The sequence below is a fragment of the Myripristis murdjan genome, chromosome 17 (genome assembly GCF_902150065.1).
Source record: "Myripristis murdjan chromosome 17, fMyrMur1.1, whole genome shotgun sequence".
Classification (NCBI taxonomy): Eukaryota; Metazoa; Chordata; class Actinopteri; order Holocentriformes; family Holocentridae; genus Myripristis; species Myripristis murdjan.
Window position 1 is genome coordinate 18,367,752 of NC_043996.1, and position 27,442 is coordinate 18,395,193.

At 43.5% G+C, this 27,442-nt stretch overlaps 1 protein-coding gene across 1 annotated transcript in view; it reads right to left on the reverse strand.

Annotated features, from left to right (window-relative positions):
• Window positions 1–27,442, reverse strand: part of gpc5c (glypican 5c) — a 102,076-nt gene that overhangs the window by 45,649 nt on the left and 28,985 nt on the right. Inside the window, exons 4-6 of the mRNA XM_030073559.1 lie at window positions 16,745–16,908; window positions 15,061–15,120; window positions 14,068–14,190 (exon numbers count right to left, since the gene is read on the reverse strand). Coding sequence (XP_029929419.1) covers window positions 14,068–14,190; window positions 15,061–15,120; window positions 16,745–16,908 — 347 coding nt within the window. The remainder of the gene's footprint in view (window positions 1–14,067; window positions 14,191–15,060; window positions 15,121–16,744; window positions 16,909–27,442) is intronic.

The window sequence follows — 27,442 nt, forward strand, 5'->3', positions numbered from 1 at the left end:
TTTTTGATGTGATTTTGAAGTGTCTGCGTGATAGAGCATGGAGGGTTGTGAAGCTATTCAAATCCCAATGATTGCCTTGTTCTTGTCTTTGTAATTATTAATCTTTATCATTGGCTATTTCAGTGGACATTACTGGGCTAGTTCATCAAATTGTGTCCCTCTCTGGATGGTAATTGAGATGATAATGTGAAAGAGTCACATTGAATTTTGTGGCTTTAACTTAATCTTATAGTGCATTACCTACAGTGTAATTGCATGGGTGCAGGGACACATCCTTTGGCTATTACTGATGAGGACCCACATAAGAACATGAACAGTCCACAGGCTCTTTCTGACTCCAGTTACACTAACTGCAGGGTTATGTCATTTTAGCCAAGATAAAATGTTTTTGTCCAGGAGGTTTACGCTAATGAGGCTTTACAGTTTTTGTCTTGCTGTCCTGGTCTTCACCTGAGGCAAAGCACCTGTGCTGAGCGGGTTGTTTATCTGTCTTTGCAGTGATGTGGACCAGTGAAATATGGCTGTTTATGGCTGTGCGGTTGGGTTGGAATTACACACCACTACATTGGTCTCAATTGCTTTGCCACTTTTTAAGAAGTCCCAGGGTGATTCTGGTAAGACCAGGCTAGTTTATTGAGTGGTAGCACTGTCACAGATGTACGGTTGTAGGTCCAGTGGTTCAAATTACTTGTATTACACACTGAAATGCCTGTCCTCCACAGTTTTATGAAAGGTATTACAGTACTGGTGAATGGCTCCCCTTCATACTGTGGAAATGTTTTCTATGTTCTTTTAACATACCACACATGTACAGACTTTGTAGGGTCAGGTCAAGTACCCAATCAATATTTCTTTATCCATCCTTTCATCATTTATTATTCCATTCCTCGCCATCACCTCTCTGAGGCCTCATAAACATGTTTGCATTTCCTTTCCTTTATATTATGCACAATTCCCTCTTACGATTGCTACCGGAGCTTCACATGACTGGTGTGATGAAAGCAGCCTTTCTGATTGTTTGCTTGTTTCCATGTTTGTGTGACTGGCATGGTCATGCTAGCTGTTGGCTGGATGTAGCTTATCTGATTGGTGGGTGGATGGAGATGAAAGCTGACCCCAGTCCCCTCTCAGCCAGTAGACCATGGTCTAGTGGAGATGCAGCCCACTGCTAACAGCAGGCCAGAATTTTCTTTAGAAGTGGTATTTCCAATCTGCACACTGCCAAATGAATGTCAAAACTGCTTATCAAATTCCAGCGGGAAGCAGCATTCTCCTTTAGCAGATCTTGGTTTTCTGTGTGCGCTGTGGGCCGTGCCTTGTTTGTAACACATCCACTTACTATATGCCTCTAGCCTATAGCAGCTTAAACCTAAATACTGCTCTCCTCCCAGTCTTAGTCTGTAGCATACCACAAGAGCTACTCTGCCCTCTGGGTTCAGCCCAAGCCCAATCCTGTCTTGGTATGCTCTCTAGGCCACTGTGACCCAGGCCAAACCCCGGGGAGAGACAGAGCCCTGGAATAAAGACTGAGCAAACGGAGAGCTAGAGGGGAAAGCTGGTTAGAGAAAAACAGAAAAGGAAAATGATACATGATTAGGCACAATGATTCACTTAGCATGCACATACACTTCACAGATTTACAGTATAGTGATTACCTTGCACCCAAGAGGTGTTTAATACCCATCATTTAGTCTATTCTACCCTTCTTTTTCTATCTCAGTCCGCGGGCTAGGAGATATCTACAATTTCTACTATGGCTCAGCTCTCATCATTAGCCCATTACCACCCTACACAAAGCCAAGCATGCCGGATATATTTCATTTCAGTGCTACTCCAGGCTAATGAACAAGTATCGATTTATCTCACAATCACAGCAACTGCAAAGAGCTGAATTAATTTGGTGTAAGTGACTCGCTCTTGGCAACAAATTGCTCTTGCTCTTTCTTTCTCCCTCACATTCTCTTTCACACTCTCTCTCCTCCCTGTGGCTATGTAAGCAAATCCTGACTTTAGCAAATCAAGAGTTACAGCACAGTGTAATGTATATACTCTCCTACTCTCTCTGTATGAAACCACCAGAGCCAGTACTCTTTATGTTCTCTGTAGTCCAAGCTGCCTGCATAAGTTGACCTGAGGTTCATGGTCTAACATACTTTGTTATGCAGAAAACAAAACAAAACAAACAAAAAAGTATTCCAGTAGGACTAAATTTCTTTGCATTATACAAGCAATATCTTACGGCCTTCTTGCTGGTCTGACAGTTTAGTGTTATCTGTTCCCACACTGCACCCTTGTGGTGAACACTTGGTACAGCAGAGGTGTCCATTGTCCCTCAGGTTCAGACAGTAACAGGCTATTCTAAGCTTGCATTTTAAGTATAAAATATGACTTGCACAAGGCTTCCAGGCCCATATGTCTTAAAAGCAGTAGATCGCTCTGAGCTTGCATGTCTCGAACCATATGTCTCAAGCTCCTCAGAGAAATAATGTTGGCATAACCACCAGGCCTTGGTATAAATGTAGATAACCTGTAGCATGAGTGCTTCTACAAGATAAGTGTGGGTGAGTGCACATTCATGCCTCTTGTCTATCTACTTGCAAAATGAAAGAAAGAACTCAATAGAATATTTTAATTCCTGGTGACAAAAAGGTTAAACGGGTTTTTGAAAAATGAATGGCCTGAGCATATGGTGCTAAAGAAAGGTTTGTCACTGTTTTTGCTTTATGGCCCCTTAAAGTGCAGCAGTGCCAACTTGCCACCAATGCTGTGCTATAAAGGCTGAGAAATTGACATATAATGGCCCTCACAGTTTAAAGCTTTAATGCTCTCTGGTGGCAAGTACAGAGATTACAACTGCAATTGGCCAGTGGTTTGCTTTGAGGACATTCCCAGGCCTGACTGTCTGCGTCTGTCACTGGGTGTAACTGTTCCCCACCCCTCTGTGTTGCCTGCTCCTCCATACCAGCAGACCCACTTCAGGCTGAGACAGCAGACCACACACACTCTTGGGAAAACGCTATGCAGCTACATCGGGGAAACTGAAGAGTCACGTCCTCCTTGCCCACACATGCAAACACATATTAGCATCATTCACCCACACACGAAGATGCACATAACCTCTTTCCTTGTACCCACAGGCACCCCCACTCCACACACACACACGCACACACACACACACACACACACACACACACACACACACACACACTTCCAATCATATTCATTTTCTCTCCCCCTCTCATGCACACAAACACGCACATGAGCAGCCACATCCTAATTAAAAGTAATGGGTCTAATTAGGCAGGTGGGCGTACAAAAGGAAAAACAAAAAGAGAAAAGTCAGATTTTTTTTTTTTTTTTTTTTTTTTCGCTACTCTCTCCAGAATCTGGCATTAATACCTGGTGTGGAGCTGACTTCAATTCAATCAGAGCACGCACCCTTCCTGGACAGTAAGACTACCGAATGTCGAACGTCAAGACGAAGTTACACGCCACATTGAAAGTCCATCCTTAAACCTGAGTAAAATGTCTTGCCATTCATAATACATTAAGTCATGCTGCAAAATTGTGTTAGGGTTAAGCCCAATAAATCTGCACCTGGTTCAATGACCATAATTTTCCAGTAGGTGGCAGAATTAGCAAATCTACTTTTCAGCAGACACTTCCATTACAGTGTTTATGTAGCAGTGTGTGCACAAGTGTGTGCTCATGAGAGAGTTTACATGATAGAAAGAGAGAGAGAGAGAGAGAGAGAGAGAGAGAACACTCAAACTTAGGTTTGCCTGTAATGACCAAGGACACAGGGACAGACAGAGAACAACAAAAACGAGAGAAAAAGACAAAGGACAGAGAGTGAAAACTTGAAAGAGAGTGACAGAAAGACACAAAGAAGAAAGCAGCAAGAAGCAGACCCAGAGCTTTGAGTCTATCCCCCTTCCAGCCACGTGCCCACATGCCGAGGAGGGCGCGGATAACTGAGGTTAGAGGGCTGGAGGGAGCTGGGGAGGGGGGCAGCTGGCGCTTGAGAGGCAGACAAGGGCAGGCAGGGGCTGAGCCAGGAGACGGGTGGAGTGGACCATGATCCTCTGGTGTGGTACCACCACCTGTTTGTCTGTCTGTCTGATTCAGGCCAGAAATGTGTGATCTAGTGCTTAAGGCTGACTGCTCCAATGTAAATGCCAGACCAGTGAACACAGAAAAACACTGAATATAAACTGCAGTTTTATTCTCCTGGACTCACCACTTGCACAATCACACAAACACACAATTACTCGGTGTGTATACCGGGTATCTTTGACAAGAGGGAGCAAGAGGGAAACAATATCACATTTGCCTGGCACTGTGCGATATATGCTGCTTGTCTAAACCATGAGTACTCAATGCAAACTAATAATGAGTCTAAAATCAACTCAAACATACGTTTTTGGTAGCTGACTCAAGGCAACAAATACACAGGCTTACACACACACACACACACACACACACACACACACAGAGTAGGGCTTATGAGGGTGTTGAGTGAGGGGGTCGGGGATCAGACTCTCTCAGCTGCTGTAAGGGCACAGGGGAGTGCAACTCTAGTGTTTCACACCCATCCTCTCCCACGCATGCACACACACACACACACACACACACACACACACACACACACACACACACACACACACACACACACACACTCAAAGACAACCACACAATGCATTTAATGTTCCTCATATGCATTCAGAGGGCAGCCATACCCCCCTACCACACGCAGTATACACACACACACACACACACACACACACACACACACACACAGACCCAGACACTAACTAAGATGGGACATTTGAGAACAGATAGTAGATAGAGATGGCAGCTTTAACTACAGTCACCTGACACCAGAATAACATATAAATATAGGATTATATGCTGTGAAGTTGTACAAACTGCTGTTAAGGTCAGGGAGCGAGACAGTGCACACTGGATTCTGGGCACAGAGAAGAAGGGCAAAGGTTGGGAGGTATTATCAAAATGAAGTCAGGCGGACCGTGGCACTGACAAACACATGGCCAAAATGGCTTTCTTGGCAAAAATCCCAGCCATAACTACCATGTTTGTCATGATCAGGCCTATCTGTCCATCAGCTACAGGTTGGACACTGTCCACATCACGAGTCAGTGGGCTGAATCTGAGAAGTCTGGGTTTGGGTGAAGGAGCCCAGGCAAGAGTTGAGCTCATTTCTCCCTAGAGCTCAGACCATGAGTCACAAACAGTATCACCTTTTATAAGACTCATCCCTCTCTGGCATCATCTGTATATTCTGAGGTCCTATACAGTTCCAGTAAATTACAAAGCTGCCATAGTGTGTCTGAGTGCCAGTGCCTCCTTTCTTGGCACAGGTGCAGGGAGATTCTTGCTTTGTCTGCATGTTTGATATTTGTTCTTTTTTCCGCTCTTATACCTGCCATAATCTGCTCCTTAATTAGATTAGTTTTGATTTCATTTCATGTAATTGTCTGGATTAGAATCGGTCTAATATTTGCCCAGTCATCATCCACTGCACTCCTGCCCGGCCTTGAAGGGGCTCCCTTCTTGTTGTGATCCTCCCCAAGATTTCTTCATGTTTGTTCCCCTTTTGGCCTTTGTGGCTTTTTGGGAGTTTTTTTTCTTCACTGCCATGAGGGTTCAGGTCAGTGGGTGTTGTTTTATTTTATATAAACCGTGGGCCTGTAAAGCCATTTGAGAGTGTAAACAGTGATTAAGGGCTATAAATAAACTTGAACTTGAACTTCAGTGTTACCAGAGTTTTCCTCTAAAGGAACTGATTTTGGGACTGAGTTTAGGTTTGAGGTTATACGTAGAAGGATTTGGTAAACGTTAGGGTTACACATGCGGAGGATTAGGTTTAGGGCTAAGGTTCAAGTTTAGGTTAAATTTAGCAGTGGAAGTGAAAATAAAGCTGTTTCTAATACGAATGCATTGTAGATCCCAAATGTAACTTGGGAAGCAATGTGCCACGCTTGTGTGTGTGTGTGTGTATATCTGCATGCGTTGGGCAGTTGGTCAGGAGTGTGTGTGTGCGCCTGGCAGTAGGGCAAAGTGTATTTAGACGTAAGGAAGCGGGCGTGGATGGCTGGGTGTTCGGGGTTGGGTGGGTGACTTTCCCTTCATTCTGCAGCTTTGCCGTGCAGAGGCCACATTCCCAGCAGCATTCGGGGGGCTCCAGTGAGCGAGCCACCACACCAAACCCGTCCGGAATTCTAGGAACGTTTTCCCTGTGGTCTCAGGTTACCACATACACACACTCGGAGCACACAACACACTCTCACACAAAGCACCATCAACAGTAGTGCATTATATACTTTTGTAGTTTGCAAAGAGGCGAAGTTGGTTCTGTAGTCATAAACACTCATACATTCAGTTGGACATCTGCCTGGGCTCATGCTAAAACTCCCAGCTGGACTCAAGCCACCAGTCCTGTTCAGATCCACACTCGGATGACAAATACCGCCCTGAAAACTTGGACTCGGGGACAGATTCATGCCTAAACTCCTACACGGTCTCTTGCCAATGCTTGCTGTCAGCCTCAAGCTTAGACTCACAGGTGTACATCCAATCAGACAAAATTTCAGGCTCACTATCGCACTCAAACTCAGGCAAAAACTCACTCAGTCACTCAAGCTCCAACTGACATTCACATACCCTGCTGTATCCCCCAGGAAAAAGGATAACAGTGGCCCTATGAATAGTCACTGCAGAGAGAGGTTCAGTACTGTAAGTCAGACGTGACCGTGCTGTGCGTGTGCTGAGGTCTGTGTGTGCGTGTGTATGTTGTAAGTGTGTGCCCTATTTGGCCCACAGAAATACTGTGATGGTCTGTCAGGCCATAATCCTGTGTCCATGTGGCTACACGCTGCGTGTTTGGATCAAAGCAGAGGTTTTGGAGGTGGATTTTCTCTGCCTTTGAACTGTGTTAAAATGTACACAGAAGGGAGAGTGTGTGTGTGTGTGTGTGTGTGTATGTCTATATGAGTGTGTACGTGTGTGTCCGTGTGTGTCTGTGTGTGTGCCAGTGCTGTTCTAAGAGCCAAAGCTTTCTCATTTCTTTGGCTTGCTTACCTGAAAGCTAGGCTTTGGTGTTTTTTTTTGTTTTTTTTTTCTTCATTTATTTATTGATTGTTTTTTTTTTTGTTTTTTTTTAACAACTTTAAAGACATTTAAACATATTTACAACTTCAACAGACAGCAATTGTGTGTCTTATTTTAGCAAGTTGAAAGAATGAGGACTGGATTATGTTCATTTTAGCGATTAAAGTCAGGAGACAGACCTTGACTGTCACACTGGTAGAAATCAGATGGTTACTAACACCTTTGATTCTTTTGGCATGAAAAGTTGCAAAAAAGCAAACAGGTGACTCTAGAGAGTCCATTCAGAACCTCACTCCCTAGACCCAGCCTGACACAGCTCTAGTATTGGGACAGCATGATAAGTATCATACAGTGGTTAGCAAGATACAACAATCACTTTATCTCTGAGGCAAGGTGTCCTCCTAGACCTATGTTATGATAAGAGATAAAATTGGCTCCAATGTTCACGGTTTGTCTTTTAGGACCCATTACAGAGTGTCATGTTTTAATCATAATATTCTGTGGTGATGTCATGTTTGTGTATGTATGCTTGTTTGTATTACATATGGTTCTCACACTAAGGAGAATGTTTCTTTTTTAGGATTTAAGGGTTTTGTCAAGTGGCAAATCAGAATGTAATAAGATCCACACGTTAGAGAGGTTCTCAAATATACACACACACACACACACACACACACACACACACACATGGGATAGTCACGTACAATAGCACCCGCTGGCACCCTAGGCAGACATGTTAGCGGTGAGGACTTCAAACAGGCTCACAAAGGCAATTAAGCCACAAAGACAGAGGGCTCTCCCAAAGCCACTGCTCCCTGCTGCCACTGACCCACATCCATCTCTTCTCCCCTTCATCTGTCCACTGGTCTTTCTTTTTTTGTGCCCATCTCTCCCCCCTCCATCCATCGTTTTTCTGACGTATTCATCCATACTTCCTCTTACCCCCTGGATACCTATCCCTCCATCCCTCATGCTTGTCCCCTCCTACAACGAGTTTGATGCCTTGCCAATAGCCACTCACAGAGGCCAGTTCCTACTGCCTCTTACAGTAGGAACTGCTCCAGTAAAACATCCCAGTCTGTTGAGGCATTTTAATTACATTAGCTGAAACCACACCGCCGGCTGGACGCACAACAGAAGGGGAAAGGCTGTAAAACTTCCATAAACATGATGGCAGTAAGACATTAAATCTAAACCGAATAAAGTTCACAACCATACAATGCATAAGGCTCGCCATAAAAACAAAAACGTGAGTAGGCTGCAACACATAAACAGGCTATACTCAGACACATCAAAACTCCCACGCTGACAAATAAATGTATTGTGAGGCCCACAAAATCTCAGAGATGCATGAATCCAGAGAATGTACATTCTATTCCTTTTTTTTCCCCTATATTTTTCCACTCATAACACATAAGTTATTATCCTAGCATTTCAGCAGAAAGAGTAACCCACACAGTTACTGTTTATACTCTCTCTCTCTCTCTCACATACACCCCATGCAGACCCAAAGTCTGAGGTCTAAGACAGAGGTCTGAGCAATGTTGAGCAGGTCACAGTGAGGTCTCAGGCATCAGCCCAGGGTTATGGGAAAGGGATGGGCCACTGGATTGGATCAGAGGAGAAATGGAAGAGAGAGACTGAGGGAGGAGCAGAGGAAAAACTACAGTTTTGTCACAGAGCTGAAATGCAATGACCCAAGTAAGAGGGGAGGAGCAGGAGAAAAGTTGGAAGGAAGTGTAGCCTAAATTACTATCCAAAATTCTCTATTGTCTAGATGCCTCTCTAGGATATCTAGTGTTCTCATATCATTGTACCACAATTACCTCATGTCTATAGATACAATAGACAATGCGGATAGATTTTAAAGAGACACTATTTTACAGACTGAACTGAGCTCTGCTGAGCCCCGGTGTGCAATAAATTTTGCTGTCACGACACAAACCCTTGGCCACACATGTGGACACACAGGCTCTGAACAAGGGAATGTCCTTCCTCTGCATATTGCGGTAAATTTATCGTCCCCTGTCCTGAAGTTCCATAATCCAATTCCCCTGCATTTTCTAACTGCACTACTCTGACCCAGGAGACTGACATAGAGAAGGGAGGGAAGAAAAAAATAAATTGATGGGTTTGGAAGAGGGGGAAGAGAGAAAGCGAGTGAGGGAGTGAGGGGTGAGGCCTTTGCCCGGTGCAGCACTCTTGCTGCTTCTCCCTGCAATACCAAAATGGATTCCAGATGTCAAAATGAGAAACAAACGGATTGTCATAACCTTATAAAAATGCAAGGCATCCAGAAGCACTCGTAGCGCCTTATTGTCCGTGGGCTGTCCTCCAGTACCAATCCAAAACGCAGGAATCATCCCATTAATACGGGTGATGAGTTCTCACTTCTCAGTGCGCAAGTAAACACACACACACACACACGCTGACATAAAAATATGTGTGTGTGCTCACACTCAGATTTCATTAATAGCAATCTGACACTATCATAACAGTCTGACACAAATGACACAGTTCTTCTGCCCTGGAGGTTGGGTTTTGAATCGCTCCAAAAGAAAAAAAAAAGGCTTAAAAATATACTGTATGAACTCGATAAAAGGAGACAAACTTTTTTCATCTCTGGTCTTATTGAAAGAGTGGACCTTGAGGGTTGAAGAGAATCGTCCTTCTCATACAGATCAAAAAGAGAGGGAAGGGAGCAAGCCATCCAATCAAAATTGTGACCTCTGACTGCTGACTTGTGTGCTTGCTTATCTCGAAGAGGATTGTTTGTCTTCGCTGCAATACAGCATGCACTGTGTGTGTAAATCAAGTCAGTGCAAAGTGAGTCCCCAAAGTGTTTGTAGGTCAGAAAGCTGATGAAGTGTCAGAGCCCATCTAATTCAAATCTAACACTGCACATATACTGTGGCTCCTCCTAGTTTGTCATTCATGCTTGTTGCACAGCTTTTTATTTCCACACAAATGATTGTGGACACAATTAGTACGAATGAAATAGAAATAGCATTTTGGAAAATGAACCCACCAACACTGATGCCACCATTGTCACACTCTGTGAGTGTGCAATAACAAAAATAATAATAATAATAAAATGAAAATCTCCTTTAATAAAGCCAGAACAATAACAATGGTAATTAACTTAATGGGAGTGAAGAGGAATGCCAATGGAGATATTTCAGTTTGTGATAAAAGAGTACAACAGTAGATATGCGGTGACTAGCTAATCGAAATAAAACATGTTTTTGTTTTGATTGATCTTATCTTTCCGGAAAAGATTGTGGGAAATATTTACACATGTGATGCTGTAAATGTGGTGAGATGTTTGAACACCTGCCAACACGCACTTTTAGTGTTAAGTACAACTGCTTGCCTCACTGCCTCAAGCCCCCTCCTGTCATCAGATGCTGAATAAGAGAGGCAGGGAATTTCAATCCCCGGCACCTTTGATGTGCTTTGAAGCATTACAGCATGCAAGTGTGTGAATTTGAGTGTGCGTGTGTGTATGTGTGCACTCACATGTGGATGTGTGTGTGCCATGTCTGTGTATAGCATAAGTGTGTCTGAATGAATATCCCCTCCAGCTGTTGAACAGCATATGGACGATGTGTAGATTGATATGGGAGTGTGTGTACATCTATATGTATGTGTGTGTGTATGTGCCCCGCTGTTTTCGGGGAAAACCCACCATCCCCTCAGAGGCTCTGCATGTCCACCATACAGGAGGCACAAGCACAAGCACGACTAAGGTGGCTTAACATTTCCACTGTTCACCGTGAAACTTAAGAATTACACTGGAACACACAACCAGCGCATCTTCCACGGTGCTAAACTGCACGCATGCTAGGTATTTGTCTACTCTCCACTGGGCACTTTTCCTCTCATTTCTTGTCGTTTCCTCTCCTTTTCTCATTTATTTTATCATCTGTTTCCCTCCTTATCCATCCTTCTGTCCTTTCCTGCTCTGTTCCCAGGCAATATTCCCAGGCAGCAGCATAGGCAAGCAGTGGCAGCAGCAGCAGCAATGGCAGCAATGTCCAAGTCTTTCCCATGCAGCCTCATAGGAGGGTCTTTGTTCCCCCTCCAGGCTTTGGGGGTCCCCACGGCAGGGCAGTGCCCCACTCCACTGCCTCCACAATGGGCCTTTATCCTGCCAAGGCCCCCTGCCCCCCATTCCTCTCCACTGCTTCCCTCATCAGGGGCACTGAGAGGCATAGGGGGCACCATGCCACCAAAACGACAACCCTTTTCATGCCCTGTCCCGTCCCTTTCTCACTCACACGCATACCAGCAGAGACTTACAGTGGATGAGGTTGCTGGACAAGCAGTGGCTACACTGTGAGTGGTGGAATATGCCTCAGTAGGGTACTGTTCTCTTATTTTACGCAAGAACACATGACACCACAAGTAAAGGCCTGGCTCTCCAGGGAGGGTGTGAAAACACGCAGTTATGACCCACTGTGGTTGGAAGTCAGTGTTCTAGGTAGTAATGACATATCTCTTCAACCCTGCTGGTCCCATTGGTGGGTTCGTCATGACAAATGCATGGTGAGCAAAGGAGTTTTGTTCAAACCCACAGAACTTTCTTTTCAACTGTAGTGGAGAAGTTAAGTTTTCAAAAGACACTGAATATGCCCCTTTGAATTACAGGGAAATCTGAATAAAATGATGCGCACAGCAGCTAGATATTTTCTATTAGATGTAATGGTGTAGACACAAAACAATGGGGATCTTGGGTTTGAACATTTCACTCTACATAAGCATAATGTAGATTCAATGAAGCGCCTGCAACCAGCCGATTTGAACATATGTGACACTGTTATGCCATTTAAACAATACGGTTTTCCAACTTTGAAGCTACTCAAGGGGACATTTACGGGGAAACCAGAGTTCAAGGGGTTAAAAGAAGTCAGGGAAGCCATGTTTTGTCAAGACTACACTAAATACAAACACACATGAACATAAAGACAAAACACAGTCATACAATACAAGCAAACACACACACACACACACACACACACACACATACACACTCACAGAGGAATGAACTGGCTCCAAAGGCAGTCAGAGAAGCCATGCCTTGTCAAGATTAGGTGCTGATTTCATTTGCTTTATTTGGTGGACGGCTCCCACTCACTCTGTTCTCTCTCATATGTTCCTGATCATGAAAGGAGCGCACATACTGGCCGCCTGCTCTATGTGCTGACATACTGTCATGGGCCCTGATGAATGGGTGGTCTTCTCAAAACGGCTCAGCCACTGGCAGAGCTGCTGTACCATAGGGAATGGTATGGGGGTACAGAACCAGGAGATGAAACAAGGTAGGAGGAGAGAAAGAACAGTGAATGATAGTGGCGAAAGGATAAAGAGAGAAGAGAAGAGAAGAGAAGAGAAGAGAAGAGAAGAGAAGAGAAGAGAAGAGAAGAGAAGAGAAGAGATATTAAAACAATAGTGGGAGGGTCAAAGTTTCCTAAGCTCCTCGTCAAAACCTCAGACAAAACCCCCTTGCCAATTACTGGGGAGAAAAAGGCATTTTAGTAAATTCAAGGCATCTGTTCATGTGCCTAATGTCTTCCCATGTAACACATGTAAAGCTTAATGTATGGCTTAATCCAGCATGATGAATGAGAGCCAGAGGTTCTGACAAACAATTAGGGTGGGCTCTTTGAGGAAATATATCTCTGTTCCTGTGTTTTCCTCTGTCAAGACCTAGCCTGGCAATGCCAAGACTTGAGGTTGCCATGGTAATGGGAGCCAGTTTAGGGCCACCGCAGAAGCAGAGGAGCCTAGCCTTGTCATAATTGTGGACTGAGTTTCTGGAGTGTTTAAGAAGCAGATCCAGGAGGGAGAATCAGTTACAGACTTGCACTGGCTCAGTGATCGGCCTCAGCTTTCTGTTCTAGTCATGCTGACTGAGAAGGCATGTAACCACACAGACACACACACACATAGACACACACACACACACACACTCACACGCTGGGACACTAAGTGCTTCAGTGTCTGAAAGATGCACCCACAACCACAAACAGGAAAAGGGCTCCAGGGCCACACCTATAAATCAGCAGAAAATAAATACCTCATAAATAAAAGAAAGAAAAGGCAAAGAGAGAAAGAGTAAGAAAGAAAGAAAGAAAGAAAGAAAGAAAGAAAGAAAGAAAGAAATAGTAAATTATAGCAAACTCTGTCTCACCCTCACACAGAAACAAACACAACACCATGCAGTATGTGGCAAGAAAGAGCTAGGAGTTATTTTTTCCTCAGCTTGCAACATCTCTTGCATTCTCTCAACATGGAGATGGTTTAAATGGCTTCCTCATTCCCACAATGATTAACAACAGCCACACTTACACACAGCCCGACAGAAAGACACACAAGGACACATAAACACAATGACGCTCCCATTTCAAAGCAAGAATTTAGAATCAAACCTCTGATGGCTTTGGCATGATTGGCTATTTGGTAGGATGCATGCAGATAAGTGCTTATTACCATATGAAGTAAATGACATCTCACATCTCCCAACTCCAGGGCAGCCACTGAATATCTCATATCTCATGCAAGAATTTAGTTGTTTGGCAAGGTGCTGCATGTTGCCTAATTGTGAGGGGAAGCAATTCCCAGCATTGTGCTCTTATGTAAAAGCCAATCTAGCAAAAGACATTTACATGTACTGTCATAATTAATCACAGTGTGGTTTTGCATCAGATTTGTAAAGAAATCCTAGTGTATTTTGATCAAGTTTAACATTACACAAAGTTACGTTAGGAATGCGATCATGAGACTGTGGGAGGCGAACATCTCACTTTAAATCTACTATCCTATCTTCCTTCTCAAGGACAAAGTTTAGAAAATGAGGGGATGAAGGGACGAGCGCATTTCCTTTCACACTCCATCGCTCACCCTCATGCTCTCCATTGGCTCCTGTCCTCTTACCTTTCCACCACATCATCTCCGCTCCAGCAGGTGGAGTCATCCACCACATTCTCCCCTTCGCACAGCATCTCTGGCAACGCCGCAAAGAAGGACTTGTAGCGCTGCAGGTACATCAGGAACTCCCTGAGGGGAGACAGAAGCATGGCGAGGACAGGGACAGAGAGAGGGCATAGAGAAATGTTAACAAATGACACACATCCCTCTCATTCACTGGAAATGCTACAAACTACACAACTGAGAAATGTGCATTGAGTGATTTGAGCTTGTGTGGCCACATGCCTCTCTTTTTGTACTGGGGTGGGTAGACATATTTGGTACCACAATACACTGTGTGTGTGACCAAAGTGCACAATCCCATGACCAATAAACAGTATCTATACCCCCTGCAACAATATGTGTGTGATAAATAAGAATATTGTGATTGATAGTGATGGTGGTAGGAACAATGTGGCTTTGCATCTGACCACTTAACTGAGTCAGCACATTTTTCTCAATTAAACTGTGGGGTGATACTTGATTCACCAGCCCCGCATACACATGCTGTTGATACACTGTAGAGATTGTCATCTTGGGCAAAACAATAGGGCAATAATGTCATCAATCATACATTATGGCCACCCATGAGATACAACAGCCCCAATAGGAGAGGCCATGAGTGATTACATGCTGAGTCAGTAAGAGCAGTCTTCCAATAATGTGGGGATCTGCTGTTCAGAAGGTTACCAGGACAGTTTTATATGGAGTTAAATCTTCATTAGTCACCAAAAACACTAACACAAATATCCATTATAGACAGATATGACATATTGCAGGTATATCTACCATTCTCAACATGAGATAGCATTGCTATTGAGAATATGTGTGTGTGAGAAAGACAGAGAGAGAGGGAGAGAGAGAGAGAGAGAGAGAGAGAGAGAGAGAGAGAGAGAGAGAGAGAGAGAGAGAGAGAGAGAGAGAGAGATTACAGATCAAGTCCCTTGGGTCCATGCTTACCTAGAGATCTTTCTCAGACTGTTATGTTTATTGTTCTTGGAGGGTTTCAGGGGGAAGGAGCTGGGGATGATGGGAGTTGAAGTCCAGGGGGAGATTGTTGCAAGCAAGGATGATGCAGGGGAAGTGAAAGGGGGGACAAGAGGAAGAGAAACGAAACAAAAGGATGGCACGACAAGACACGCGGGGAGGAGGGAGAGGAGACAGTCAGTTGACCCTGGAAGAGAGGGTTGAATCATGCACATGCAGAGACCAGGCCAGACCACCAAGACCCAAGCCTATGATCATCATTATTCCCCACACCACACCAACAGTTAAAAATGGATAAGGACAAAAATATACATATGTATATAAGTGCACAGCCAAGCAAATAAACAAACACTTTGCATGTGTGCAAATGCATATTCACATATAAAATGCTCACAACAAAAGCAGTGAAAAGTCTTGGAGAACTTGTAATTTTTATCTTCATATATCTTCTTCTTATCTTCATATATTTACATACTTCTCAATTCCTCTATTTACATCACATTAAAATGAACTGGTGGTAAAGGCTGGTGTTATTCTACCCTATCGTATTGCATATTTTTTCAGTGACAGTCTATTCTGCCTTTACAGCACTGACGCTGCCATCTCTCTGATGTGGCCAGTACCCACATGTGCTCTGGTTGGGACTGGCAGCAGGCAGCCAGCTGGGTTGTGTTGCCATGAATGATGGTGGCAGTGCCAGGGTTGAACTGTCAGCTAGGCTAGGCTGGCACCAGTGCAGTGATTCATGGTTTGGGACAAGGTCAGGCAGGCAACAGTGCAAGTGTGTGTCTGGTTGTGTGTACGTGTGTGTCTGCGTGTGGTACTATTTCAGCTGAGGAGGGCAGTGGATCAGAGCTGGTGGTATTGCTGTCTGGGTAAACAGGAAATTGTTGGTCCATCAAGATTAACCTTGCCCCCGCAGCCCGCCCCCTCGCCTGGCACACCACTGCCAGCTGCTGTGGGTATGGGATGACTGCCTCAGAGGCCAGGTGGAGGGCATGGACTGGCCTGCCAAGCACAACCCTTACTCTTGGCTGAGTGTGTGTGTGTGTCCCATGTGAGGCAGCAGACATGTAGGTGATGACATTTGTGAATATACCAATCTCTCTGGCTGTGTCCTTTAGAGTAGGTCATTTTACATTTTGTGTAAATCCACTTACTGACAAACTAGATAGCTAAATAGATTTATCTTATCTTCCATGCCCCTGCATTGCCATATGGCCTACCATACACTGAATAAACAAAATATTACAAATACCATTCCGATACTGAATCACAGCCAGTTTTGCACAATCTACAGCTAAATCATCTCTAAGCTTAAAAATCCGTCTGTGCCTTGTTTATCTGATTTTTTTTTTTTTTTCAGTTTGTCCTATTTTGTGATTGCTATAGATTTACAAAGGGAAATCAATCAACCAAAGGATACCGATTTTTACCTGGACTCACCTCATTAATTTACATCAGAAAAAGAGTATGTATAACTTGTATTTGCACATTCAGTATACCACAAATACTCAAGAAAATAATTGCCAATTGCCCATATAGCACTTAAAGGAAGAAAAAAAAAAAAAGTTGTTTTTTTTTTTTTTTGTTTTTTTTTTAAACACTCATTTATACTACTGAATGTATCACTGTCCAGTTTGTTGTTTGATCTTACCTCCTCAGGTGGGCTAACTGCCCGAGCAACTGCTCTGGTGGAGGCAGGGAGGGGGGAGCAGATGAAGGAGGGGCCGGTGATGTCACGGTGGACATCGTGACCTCTGGGGTTGTGGGCAGCATGTCGGTAGGCTCCCTAGTCGACAGGCCACACACCTTGTCCACCTGTGGAAGGCACAGAACAAATACACACCTGTTAAACTAGGAAAACACATAACAACAGAAGGCCTGGGGGGGATGCAGAGTAGCTTTCATAAACCACTGACACAAAACCACGCCCCCCACATGCACACACACAATTTTACATAAACTGAAATACAGGCACAAACTCAAAAAACTGTCTGCCTATATCATAGGTTAACAGTTGTCAAAGCAACGTTATTGCTGGTGCCCTTGTTTAAAAGAAGGAATGCCCACTACACAGTAAAATGACTTGAGAGTGGACGGGAGAAGGTGAAACGAATTATGGAATAGCAAAGCAGACAGTTAGAAGAGATAGAGAGGGATGGAGAGGGGGTGACGTGAGGAATGTGATGAAAGAAAATGGCGTGATGATTGAGTTATTGCCAGAAGGACTGACAGTAAATGTAGGGAATTTCTCCACCTCACGGAGGCAGGCACACATACACACACACAGTTGGAAATGAGTATCTCTGGAGAGCTATTAAAGCCAGCAGCGGAGAGGAGGAGACGCTGGGGTCATGAGAATAAAGGGGCGAGTGCTTCAAACCAGGACGCAAAATCAATGACATCTCATTGGCTTAAAAGCCTCTGGGCAGGGTTATTAAGTGGTCCTCAATTAGCCAGAGAGACAGTGTCTAATGGCTCTTACACACCAGACTCTGAGTAGCTCCTTATAGTGATCAATGTCTATACGCTGCTTTATTCAGATGGATGAGTCACTCTATCTTGTCAGAGCATCCAACAGGACTATTTACTACATAGAGACAGCATTTATTCACTTCTGATTTACAAATGGGAGTCTTCTTTAAGAACTGGTTGCTGGGAACATCAAAAGAGGACCAAGCCCATGGTAGTCTGTTTTGACTTATAATGGACAGAGCCTTCTCACCTCGACGGGTCATGAGGTACAGTAAAACAGGTCCAGGTTATTCTAAGACCATAATAGTACACTAACACTGTGCTCTGATGACGTAACCTCAGCTAAGTCATTCTTGACTGTTAGAATAAGCTCATAAGAACGGTCTGCTTATGTCAAAAAGGTTGTGGGTGGTAACATCAAAGCAATGGCTCAAGTTTTTGTCATTCTATGGGCCAATGCTAGACACGCTGCCATGCCAGTGTCGGTGTTTAAAACAATGGAATGCACAAACATAAACACAAGTACCTCCTCCATATGGGAACGGGTTGGGAAACGCATGTGTGAGTGTGAGTGTGTGTGTGTGTGTGTGTGTGTGTGTGTGTGTGTGTGTGTGTGTCCACATGCGGCAGAGATGTTGGTTAAGCAACCCTGGAACCAGCTGAAATATGCATTAACAGTTACAAAACTTGTCTTGGTTGGGGTCCATATGCCACGCTGCTATAAATAGACTTCCCCTCTAGGGTGAGGCAGATCACTCATCACATGTGCCCTATGAATGGAGTTTAAATGGAGGTTTCCACATAGCAGACAGCTATTCCTGAGCACCAGCAGAGTCAATGGTAAAACAAAGGAACCACTTGGTGATAGAAATGTCCTATACTTCTGCTCTAGATACTAAAGGCCCCAAGTATTCTTCTAACACCTGGGCATCCTTCCCTTCCATTGCTCTGCTTCCACTTCACTCTTCACTCTGCTGTCTCTCTCTCCTCTATCTTATTCTGGTGTCTAGCTCTCTTGAGACAGATGCTGGGCACAGGGATGGTTGTTTTATTGCATTAACCCTAACTCCCTCTGGACCCATAAAACACAGTCACGCGTGGTAGGGCAGTGCACAGCCACTCACAGAGACACATGCAGCATGCCACACACATACATTTGAGGGGAGGGAGAAAAGACAGAAAGTAGAAACTGTAGAAACTACAGAGAGCTCTGTTGTGCTGTGCTGCTTTTGATGACACTTTGTACAAATTGTTAATTATTTGCACACTGCCTGCACAGCATGCCCTGTTCATGTTTACTGGAACACTTGTAAATTTCAAACTTGTAAACTGGATTGTTATATGAAACACAGCTTGCCAAATGGACTATTTGAGCAACACTAATGGCAAAACAAAGATATGCTAGAGGTTAGGTGCTATCTCAATGTCTTTCCTATGGCCTAAGCAAGAACTGAGCACTTACAGTCTTTAATTGACATCACCTGCATGCTCAATGTTAATGCATGAGTGTGTGTGCGGATGTGAGAACCTGAAATGATATAAACATGAGAAATGTGGTATCATGTTGCCTTGCCATTAGTAGAAGTTACAATCTCTGCTTTAGGAGTTACAAAATAGGAGCCTCATGCTGAACCACATCAGCTATAAGCATATTGAAAATCATATCCAACAGGGAAAAATGGCAACTGCGCAAGCAAGAGCCACCTACAAAGCTATATGTTTATACTTACATGTAAAGTTTTTCTTTCCAGCTGGAGCCATGTGTAGTTTGTGTACTTTTTTATTTTTTATTTATTTATTTTTTTTTTTATAAGGCTTCCCCTTGTATCTTCGTTTTTTAAAATTACAAGCGAATTACCCACAACTGTGTGTAATTCGCTCAAGCAAAGCTTGCAAAATTGCAGATTTGCCAAAAGTCTGAATAAAGGCCATGGAAAGTAAAAGAGCCCTCATGCAATTACAAATTTTACAGTAAGACAGCCCTAAGCCCTTACAGACTTATTGGGAATGCGCCTCAAAGTCAGTATATATAGTAAGGCTGTGAGTGTGGACACTGAAATTGGGCCTTACAATTCAGTTTTGTAGCAACAGAACAAAATTACACAGTCAAAACTGCTTAAGAGGCAACAAGGCTATGGAGGTTGAGGCTGATTTACTTCACTGTGCAAAATTACCTAAAACTGTTAATATACTAAATGTATACATACATAAATATCGGCTCACTGATGGAGCTCACCACACACACAGAGGGAGAGAGAAAGAGAGAGAGAGGGAGAGAGAGAGAGAGAGAGAGAGAGAGAGAGATTACAAATCAAGCCCCTTGTGTCCATGCTAAAATTTGAATTGAAACTTAGTATTTTTGTTTATTTCTAGTGATAGATGACTATCTCGCTGCAGTTTTCATTTTGACAATTAATAAATAAATAAAATAGAATAAATGGTGGAGTTTACACTGGGGGATTAAACCAAGATATGACCCTCTATTGCCATCAATTTAGAAGCAAGTTATAAACCCTGTTCCATTTCTCAGCTGTCTCCTGTATGATGGTTTGCTGTTTTCTATGGCAAAAAATAAGTAAACACTCTTGTTTTATATGAACATCAAGAGGAGGTCACTAACAGCTGTGTTTGTGAAATCTGCAAATCTTTACTGCAAAAAAAGCATGGAGCAGGTTCAGAATGGGCTGATTTTGAAGAGGACAGAAGAGACTGGCGCAAGAGCCACATATCAAAACAATAATGTTGACACAAATCAATCATACACCTCTCTAAACACACAAGTATGTAAACAGAATGCAAACTCATCATGGGGAAAATAAACACTGTCCCCAGTATGAATACTCCTAAGGAATGTAGATATGATCTTCTAGGTTGGATCTTATGGCCACATAATCCTGATGGTCAATCAGATGACAGCTTGAATAACGGCATGGACTACAATGTGGCCATAAATCAATTATCTCCTGACCTGACGACAGCATGAGAATGGAAATCCTATTTGCGCACAGCTTGAGTAAGTGGTGCTGTGTCTGTGTGTATGCATGTGTGCGTGACCACCTGTTTGTCCTTGTTATACCTTTACAATTTCAGCTATTCCATGTGCGGCATTCCTTGTGTGATTGCCTGAGGATTGAGACTGGAAGAGGGGGAGATGGATGTGATGCATGTTGTCCACATGGGAAGACTTTAGGGAAATACAAGGCAGGCATTCTGTTTGCATTTGGGCTGGTTGATGAAATTAGATTTGTACCGCTGCAGGCAGAAGTAGACGACAGTGTTTTTACAACTATATACATTGCCTTTGCAAGTTTAGCCACACTCTTATATCACATATCTAGGTGTTAATCTACACAAAAACATTTATATTCAAGCTGACTACACTTGTTTTTATACTTTACATTGGTGTATGTGTGAGGATCTGCTTGCATGTCGATAACTCAATATCTTCCGTGTGTGTGTGTGTGTGTGTGTGTGTGTGTGTGTGTGTGTGTATCTCTGCCTGTGCCTCATATGTCAGTGCACATCTCATCCTGAGGCAACAGAGTGAGAGAGAGCAGTGGAAAACAAGCGAATCAGCTCCAAGCTAGCCCAGCCCAGGGCCATCCTGCCTCTAGGGGAGTATTGGCTTACAGATAGCAGTGGTGGTCTGTCTTCCCAGTTTATTTACCCAGGGATTAGACAGAGAAGCCAAGGGAACTTTCTCAGCCCCCTCTCACCCCACGCGCATTGCATTGTGGGATAATGGGGGCGGGAGTGGGGGTTGATGTCCGGTCAGTGAGGACCCCCCTTTATCCACTGCTAGGCTTTAGCTTGTGTGCTGAATGGGGTGCGCACACACACACACACACACACACACACACACACACACACACAGAGTTTGCCCATCCATCCACCTACTGCCGTGACTGTTAAACCCTGGGAACAGTTTTGTATTTGCCAGCTCTGGCAGAGTGAACAGGCTGCTCACAGCTCAAAGCGCTCCATAGTAGAGCCCAGAAATTGTTACTGACTCCAACCAATGTACATAGAGCCTTTCGATAGCTCAGGTGGTAGAACAGAGGAAGGTTTTCCCTTCTCATAGGGGCCCAGTGTGCTGAAATGAAGAAGAAGCAACCGCACACTGAGATCCTGTTATATCAACAGCTCCTGGCCCTGGCTAAAACTGTCTTTAGCTATATCAGAATAGTCAGACAATACCTAATGCTGGGCCAAGCCATTGTGATTGTATTAATTTATCATAGTCACATATCTGTTAGGCTGAATGGCCTAAATGGACACAGCTATTGGATTTACAAACCACTGATCTAGTGCCAGTAGATGTTGCATTTGAAATTAATCTATGGAACGTATAACTCACCAAAGACATTTCTGCACTGTCTCAGTGATGCTGTGGGACAGCCATAATTAATACAATCCAAGGGCACTCTGTGTTGTTGAAGCATATGGGTGTACATGTCTTTGTGTGTGTGAGTGTGTCTGTAATGTGTGTGAAAATGTGAGTCCATCTATATGCGTTCAAATGTGCACATTTTATGACTTCACCATGGCGGGAGGCACTGAAAATTCTCTCTGTCCTCATTCGTATCCCAGGGTGTCCCCTGGGATCCACCGCTTACATCCATTATCCAACCACAGTCACTGTCATTTCAAACTATGTGATGCACACAAGCCATATTTCCCCTGAATTTTCTCTATTACCCCTGCAATAATCCATTTCCCCTAAAAGTGAAGCAATAAAATTACATTGCCCTAAGTGGCAATAATACAGACTGTCCTCAAAGATGGCAACCAAAAGACTGCAAGCCAAGTATGAAAACTATCCTCTTACTGAGGCCAGTATAAGGGAAATACTGAGGTTTTTTTTTTTTTTTTCATCATGTTAAAATAAAAGAGAATCATTGCAAACCCAAGGCCCACAGCATTTCCTCAGGCAAACAATCTCTCATTATGACTAACTGTCAATACACCAACAACCATCAATACTGCTTCACTTGTATTATCAAAAAGCAGGCCATCTAGGATCAGGACTACACTTTTGACAATATGTTGCCGCAATATAGTGGCATCCAAATGTGGGATATATAGGACCCAGGCAGATAAATTAGCCTTTTTTACTTGCTGGTTAAGGTGACCGCTTAAATTTTGTAGGACTGGCAGTGATGAGGTAATGGCCTTGAGGATAGGGAAACAGGCCTGTGACTGGAAGGTTTTCAATTCAAATTTTGCACCACCTGAGAAAATCTAGGAGGGGAAAGTTATTGAAAAACTCTCTCCTTACTTCAGTAACCATTAGGCTGTATTTACATGCACCTACTGTATGTATAGAGACAGATTTAGGCTCTGAGGTGCAGATCTTGATTAGACCTTGAAGGCCTCAGGCAGCAATTAGATTGGGGCAGTAGACATCAGTTAATGAAAAGGTAGATGGACAACAGTAGAGAAACGAGATGGAAAACATGTGAGGCAACCAAGCAAATGTGTTCCTCTGGAATCTGCAGGCAACCCTTGCACCCTATGCCTTGTGAGAGTCAACGCATAACCAAAAATAAAGTCTAATAGTTCCAGTGAGACACTATTGCTCACAAAATATACATTTTTAGTCCAAAAAATTTAAAACATGGATGATTTAGACTACAAGGGCCTTCATCGGGCCTTCTGCAGCCAGGACTTCTTAATCTAATCCAGGGGAAATCACACTCAGCTTACCCTTAACTTACTGTAAGAAAGTGCACGCTATCTGACCAAAGTCATATGTTCTGATTAAGGTCTTTGTGGACTGGAATTTCAGTGTTTTGAGTATTAAATGAAAATATTTCTGGGTTAAGTAAATATATACCCATATTGTGTGCAAGCTTCACACCTTAGTCAGGGCCTTAGTCAGGACTAGTCTTGACTGAGGTCAGTGAGAGTCACAAAAGACCACAAAACTTATTGCACTTTGAATCCTTTCAACTGTGCTTGGCCAGGAAAGATTTAGCCAGAATGAAAATCCTCCAGTGATAGATTATAATGACGGATGCGGGAAAATAATCAAGGCAGACAAATGTGCCAATCATATGAGTGAATATGAGGGAAAATAAAAATCCCCAATTTATGGGGCTGGATCCACAATAAACATTTTGAATTCTGGAGATGATAATCCATTGTGTTGAGAGCTACAGTCAAAATCTGAAATAGCTGGCTTTTTTTTGTGTCACAACATTCACAATATGAAATGCCCCCTGACCCTTGGCCACCACATTGCAACAGCTTTCTATGGTGCCTCTCCAAGAAAGTCTTGAGTGGCAAAGCATAGAAGAATTACAACGTAATTCTTGCCCTCTCGCCTTATTTTCCCTCTCAATCTTCCGACACATAACCATGTTATCCTTTTTTTAGATCTCTCCATTCCTTTCCTCTAAATCAGTCCATCCTCAGCTTCCTGCTCAGTCTTCACTCTCGCTCTGTTTCTCCTTGTTCCCTAACTACCCTCTCCCCTCCATCTCTCTCTCTCTCTCTCTCCTCTCTCATCCAAATGATGTCAGTGCTAATTAAAGAGAGAGACGCAGTCCCTCATATATCACGGGGATAAGTCCTTGAGGCTCCAAGTCAGGGAAAGGAACACTGAGTTTCTCCCTCCACACTGAGACTTGTTTACCCTGATTAAATCATTCACAGATGATCTCAAAATAAGAGCCTTTTGGCTTATCCTTGGATGTTACTTTGCAGTCTGTTGACATCAATTGTCTTCATAATGCATCTTTGTAAACAAAAACGTTAAGAAAATGAGACACAAAAAAATGTGGTTAGAATTTTCAGAAGATGGGATGGGTGTAATGCGACAAAGACAGAGGAAGAGGGAGGAGAGAGAGAGACAGATGAAGGTCAAGTGGTCCATCATGTCCCGGTCTGGCATATGCTGGAATGCACACATACACATACAAGTAACGGAAATGTGCTTGTGGATGCAGGTTCCCAGAGTCCATGTATCAATTTGAGACCCTCTAATAAACCACTAGTTAACATTAAATTCACAAAGGAAACACAAGAGTGTGTTGACAGTGCATTACATTTTGGAATACCAGGCCAATGGGCACCAGGTGAAGGTGCTGGGGGTATGAAGACACCGATAAGGATGGAAGGGGCTATTTATACACTGACACCCAAAGAGGGAGGGAGAAGGAGGAGAGGTTACAAGAGAATACAGGGGACATATGGGAGCAATGAGGTCAAGAGTGAAGACTGGCTTATGCTGCATTCCATTGCACTTGGAACAAAAACAACGGCATTTTTCTCCTTGGAAATGGGAAATTGAACATTCATCCAAATCAAAATCCCAGAAGGAAATTCAGGCAAGATCAATCTAGCCCACGTTAGCCACCATAAACACACTTATGATGTCCCATCAACATGGCAGTGCACCAGCTTGACATGCCGCACAGATGTTGAACATTATTTTTACGGGCAAAGACGACAGAGATAGTTGGCCTTTCTTACATGTAGTTTCTCTTTGCTAACAGCGCTGCAGTAATTGATGTGAGTCCTCTTAAGAGGCCTGCCAAATTCAAAGACTGGCCATGCAAACAAGAATTAGCCGCAGGCATCCATGTTTTCTGCATAGAAGAGGAATGCATTTAGATCGGAACTCTGAAATACCAACCCTGAATTTTCCAAGCTTCAAGTGTAACAGAAAGCAATATTAATTAAGTATTAATATCATTAATTTCAAAGAAGATTGACAGAAGTGCTATCTACAGTGCTATCTACTTCACCAGATACAGTCAAGTAGATGATACAGTGCCTGTCAATGGTGCTAATCAGCTCAGAGGTTCACTGCAAGTGCAGATGCAGCATGAGAAGCTATGTTAGTGTGTGGCCAAGAAGGAAATTCTCAAACAGGCCCTAATCAGCATTTCCAGATGATAGCTATTATTCTGAGAAACTTGTTGTGAGCTATCACAGTAAAGCAGTTTGAGCTGAACTATTGAAGTGTGCAGTTCAGATGGAATCCAGAAAAGGCAGTTATGTAACAACACTTGTGACCAGTGTGGGCAAAACTACTGGACATGAGGATTTGAGTCTCGGGTTGGTCCTGAAATGCTGCTAATCATTAGTCATCATAAACAGCAGACATAAACATGTTTCTCCTCCTGTCAGTCAACCCTTTTCTTGTCTTTTCCACCATAGTATGTTAACTCTGTGTGAAACCATCCAGCTGAGCTGAGCTGACCTCAGGCACTGTTTCACCACAGTCTTTTAGTCTCCCTTCTATGAACATTTCATCGTCTTATAATCAACCATGTATCTGAGACATTACATGACTTCTGAAATTACATGACTCCCCAAATCCAAGTCATGGGTCATATAGAGAAATGATATACTATCAACCACTACTTCATATTCAAATCTGAATTTAATGTCAGTGCAATCAATCATACAATGATTGCTCAGTATTACCACTGTATTTCCATTCAGAGGAGCAGAAACAGGGGGATTTTTCTTTTGCGGTGTTGAGGGCTGGTGCATATCAGCAGTATATTAAAGCTGGGCAAACACCAAGATAAAGAGAGAAGGAGGGAGAAGGGGAAAAGATGGAGGAGGGGGTTGGCTGAGGACAGGAGAGGCTATACCTACCATCATTAGCTAATGGACTGCTGAGTAAGTCAGTCAGCCTCAGGTTGGGTCCCGCTGCCAAAGGCACTCGCAACTTGGAAAGATGGGTAAAGCATATAGATTGCCCATGAGCGCATTCTGTGGATCAGCTATTCTCTAAGTAGCAATCTCAAAAATTAGTTAGAGGAGCCAGAGATCTGAACATGTTGTGTTTGGGACGTGTAGCTAATCCTTTCATGTAAAATGGCCTCCCCTGGCATTTTTCAGAGCGGATGTTAAAGTATAACTCAACATGCCAAAGAAACATCTCTCTTCCTCTGCTTAGCTGCACCATTCTGAAAATGTAGAACTGCAGAGTCAGACAGGGAGAGTGTCCAGTGTGATGGCAATCAAGTTTGTTTTCACACCAATGAGGTTTTATTGTGGACTAGACAAAGAAACACCAAGGCAAAGGAAGCCGCTGCAGGCTACTGAGGTGCCGCCGTGGTGAATGGAAACCGTCCAGTCATCCCACTCGCCCTTGTTTCCATTATCTAAAGGCACAGGCTGCTGTTAGCATTCCTCCAAAAGGCTATAATGAGAAGCCAGGGTAAAACCAATGAGCGGATAAGGTAGACCGGCATATAAACTGCCCTAATCTGGACTACAGCTGCTATTTTCTTGTAGAACTCTCAGTGACTGTCTAAATGAGTGAGTGACTCAGTCTAAGTGAGTAAGTGAGTTAACTTGGGTGCGTTCATGTGTGTGTGTGCATGTCCTGAAACATACCCATTCCCTGCAGAAGCTGTCATGTCTCCCACCAGGTCATATGAGCCGTATTGCTAAATCAGCCATGTCAATAAACAGCAGTCTGTGGCCTCTCAAGTACAGTTGACTCTAGGGGGAGAAACTCTCACGTGGATTCAACAGGGCAGCATTCAGAGGGATAAAAACCTCGCAAAACACAGGAGCCACCATTTGCACCGGGGCCCAATAAGAGCAGCCATTTTCACGGCGTATTTTCCAATATTCTCCTAATTGTGTCTACTTGACATAATCCAGCCCCAACCTCCCCAAATAACCATAAGCATAACCACTTCCCCTCGACCCACGTTCACGCTCCATCTCAATAAGAGCAGGAATGTGTTAAAACAGAATCTATCCTGCTGTTGCCCAACATAACTATCAATGGCCGCCTTTCAGCTTCATGCACAAACTCACCCGCCCAGCTAGTATTGTCATAGGGTGGGCTGCACACCTAGGCCCCCTTACTGGACTTTTAAAAACTTGATACCTATACACAGCG